This window comes from Vicia villosa, linkage group LG5, assembly GCF_029867415.1.
Source record: "Vicia villosa cultivar HV-30 ecotype Madison, WI linkage group LG5, Vvil1.0, whole genome shotgun sequence".
Lineage (NCBI taxonomy): Eukaryota > Viridiplantae > Streptophyta > Magnoliopsida > Fabales > Fabaceae > Vicia > Vicia villosa.
Genome location: NC_081184.1, coordinates 168,602,598 through 168,605,757, shown reverse-complemented (window position 1 = coordinate 168,605,757; position 3,160 = coordinate 168,602,598). Strand labels below are relative to the sequence as shown.

The 3,160-nt window shown below is 30.8% G+C and overlaps 1 protein-coding gene across 1 annotated transcript; it reads right to left on the bottom strand.

Annotated features, from left to right (window-relative positions):
• Window positions 1-698: 698 nt before the first annotated feature.
• LOC131608164 (protein OXIDATIVE STRESS 3-like) lies at window positions 699-2,945 on the bottom strand. Its single transcript, XM_058880091.1, has 2 exons — window positions 2,573-2,945; window positions 699-2,456 (listed from the first exon to the last, which is right to left on the bottom strand). The coding sequence occupies exons 1-2, from the start codon at window positions 2,806-2,808 to the stop codon at window positions 2,219-2,221; spliced, it is 474 nt and encodes a 157-aa protein (XP_058736074.1). The 5' UTR covers window positions 2,809-2,945; the 3' UTR covers window positions 699-2,218.
• Window positions 2,946-3,160: the final 215 nt, after the last annotated feature.

Below are 3,160 nucleotides of genomic sequence, written 5' to 3'. Positions count from 1 at the left end.
AAATAAAAAATAGTAACATTCAATGATAATAGGAGTTATAAAGGTAGTAAAATGTTACTTGAGAGGCATTTTTTTTAGGAATTTTTTATGTACATATTGAATTGTATAAAATATTATATTATATAAAATATAGATATAAAATTATATTATTTTTAGTTTTAATATTATTATTATTATTGTTATTATTACTATTATTATTGTTGTTATTATTTATTTATTTATTATTGTTGTTGTTATTATTAATTATTTATAATTAATAAAGTGTCAATTTGAATATTATATTATATTATTATTAATAGTAATATCAAAATATATTATTATTATTATTATATATTTATTATTATTATTATTTATTTTTAATATATGGTCAATTTAGTAAATAACACATTAGGATTTTTGTTAAGAATGATTATCATGATAACACGTGGCTAGGGTTGCCATCATGACAACCTTCCATTTATATATATTAAGATATTAAAGTGTATTTTCAACCCTTTCTTGTTTGTTTTGTGTTACCCGGTAAAATATTGTACAAATACTTAGGAGGAGTAAGTGCCACTGAGAGTTGGAAGATGGATTTTGGAGCTTTCTTCGTTATTTTATTTTTTTATCGTAATTTAGTTTGATTTATGCCCTGATCTGGAACATCGAGTAACAAGGCATTTTTTTTTGTTTATAGTTAATGATTTTGGATCATGTTATTTTCATTGTGTATTTTAGTTGAAGAGATTATTGAAGTTATGTTATTATTTAAAATTCCGTTGCAAGTATGAGAATTATTTGAGATAGTATGCATCTTTTATTTTGAGTAACACATTATGAAGTGTTGATTATTCTTTTAAATTAAGAGTTGGGGTTTAGGATGTTACATCCCACGGTCGCCTTCTTCTTTTATGTCAGTTGGACTACTTTTCGAATGACCTGTTAGAGCATGCGTCCATTGGTACCTGGCTGTCTCTCCAGACAGTGAGTTTCTCTTCACAATTTATAAAGGGATGAGTCCTCTTCGACAGTGAGTTTCTCTTCACAATTTATAAAGGGATGAGTCCTCTTCAATAGCTCCTTTAAACTGTGTGACTCCTTACGTCCTAAATTCTCCCAAAAGAAGTTATCCTACTTCAAAACATTTAAAAAAATCCAGCATTTCGGCTCTCGTCGTAACCCCCCACTTCTACAACTACATGTGTAAAGTTGTCGATATACGACTGCAAGTCCTATTTTACTCCATCAACAACTATTTATGGTTTCTAAATAGAACACTGGCGTTGTTAATGGGAATCGGCTCCCAATTCTCACGAATTTCCACAATCATATCCTTAGTATTCCAAAACTCATGATTCATTACAAAGATCTCGCTCGAAATAAGACGATGACGTCTGATCCATCTATGAAAGTCACCTAAAATTGTATTGGGAATATCTTTCCTTGCAATGTTAGATATAATGGCTTCTACATTCCATCTGAAGAAGAAGTATCACAGTTATTTCAAGAAACCTGTCGTCCTCTCTATTGATTTACGTGGAGCTCGTCTGATAAACAAAACAATGTTAAAGAACCCTCACACACAACCGAACAAGAAAGAAGTCTCGTGCGTCATCCATCACCGCCATTGATCTTAATGCATGAGAAGATGAAGCTCTGCAAGATGACAAACTCAGCTGAGTGCTGACCACCACAAACCAAAACAATAGCCCGATATCAGATGGAAACTTCGAAGTTGTGCAACTAGATAATAACCCAACAAGATTATCCATGTGGGAGCTTATTTGTCATCTATAGTGAAGGAATGACTCATCAAATGCTTCAGAACCAATGTTAGTCTTTTTGCAATCTCTCTAGATGAGATACACAACATAGATCCTACGGTAGCCTGTCACTGATTGAATATCGATCCCTCGGCCCAGTATTTGGTCGAGAAAAGAAGGCAACAATTCTTTGAAACTTTAATTTCTGCTGGTGACATTCCAGAACCATTTACAGTGATTGTTTAAATGGGTCAATCTAAACCGTTTAATCGATAATTAGCAGTTTAGATACAAAGAGTAATTAAGATATGAATCATGTGCATGTACCATAAGTAATATTTTCATTTCATTTCAGAAAAAAACATGATTTTATCTCGTAATGAAGCTAAAATTTGAGGGATTTAAAATTTCCTCAATTTATGCATAAAATAAAACAAAAAGCTATTACATGATTGAATTTCAAAAAATTTTGTTTACAGAAATGGAAGATCTAGACCTTTACGTCTAGAACTTATCACTGTTAAACAAGTTCCTCTTGAAGATTTCTTTGATATTGATGCCTTTGGAGTGCACAAACCAAAGCTCTTGCATGATTTCACTTTGTTTCTGTAATTTGTTCTCTCTTTCTTACGAAGATCTTCTATGCTTTCCACCTTTGCTAAAGAGCCAAAAGATTGTGCTTTCCCTTGATAAAACATAGACAATCCTCTCCTGCAAATCAATGGAAAATTCAATAAAACTAGAAAAAAATGAAGAAAGAATAGTAAATAAAAGAAAGTATATGCATCATGATTCATGATTCATGAGCTCATGCATGATTTTCTTACTTTATAGGAAGATGGCTCATGAGCTCAGATAATTCATATAATGGACCATTTAAATTTGATGATGATGATGAAGTTGATGATGAAGGTGATAGACAAGAAGTTGAAGAGGATGATGCTTCTTGATCATCATCATCATCATCATCCATCTCTGATGAAGAAAAAGATGAACTCATTGAATCTTCTGTTACATCATCATCGTTCTTAACAATCCAATTGATGTTGCTTTTTTCATCCATGATTCCCTAACCCTTCTAGAAATATTTGCTTGTAATGTGTCAAGAAGAAAATCTCATCTGCTAAGGACTATTTAACTTTCACAGATAAAACATATATACCAATGAATGATTTGGATAATATTTGTTTGAATATATATGAGTTGGATTTAGATAAACATGAAGTGTATTAATAGAATTATTAAATTTTGGTCACAGTCATAGAAATTTATATATGGTGTAAAATAAATAGCTTCTCTCACATTACTAACATAGATAGCACTAGAGGATAAGGACTAAATGGAGACAACAATATGCTGAATCATATCCTCTTAATAATATTAACTTCTATTTTATTTTTAGTAATTAATTTTTG

Coding starts and splice junctions, on each gene's coding strand:
- LOC131608164 (XM_058880091.1), bottom strand. CDS start 2,808: ATGGATGAAAAAAGCAACATCAATTGGATTGTTAAGAACGATGATGAT. Junction 2,457..2,572: donor ATGAGCCATCTTCCTATAAA/GTAAGAAAATCA, acceptor ATTGATTTGCAG/GAGAGGATTGTCTATGTTTT.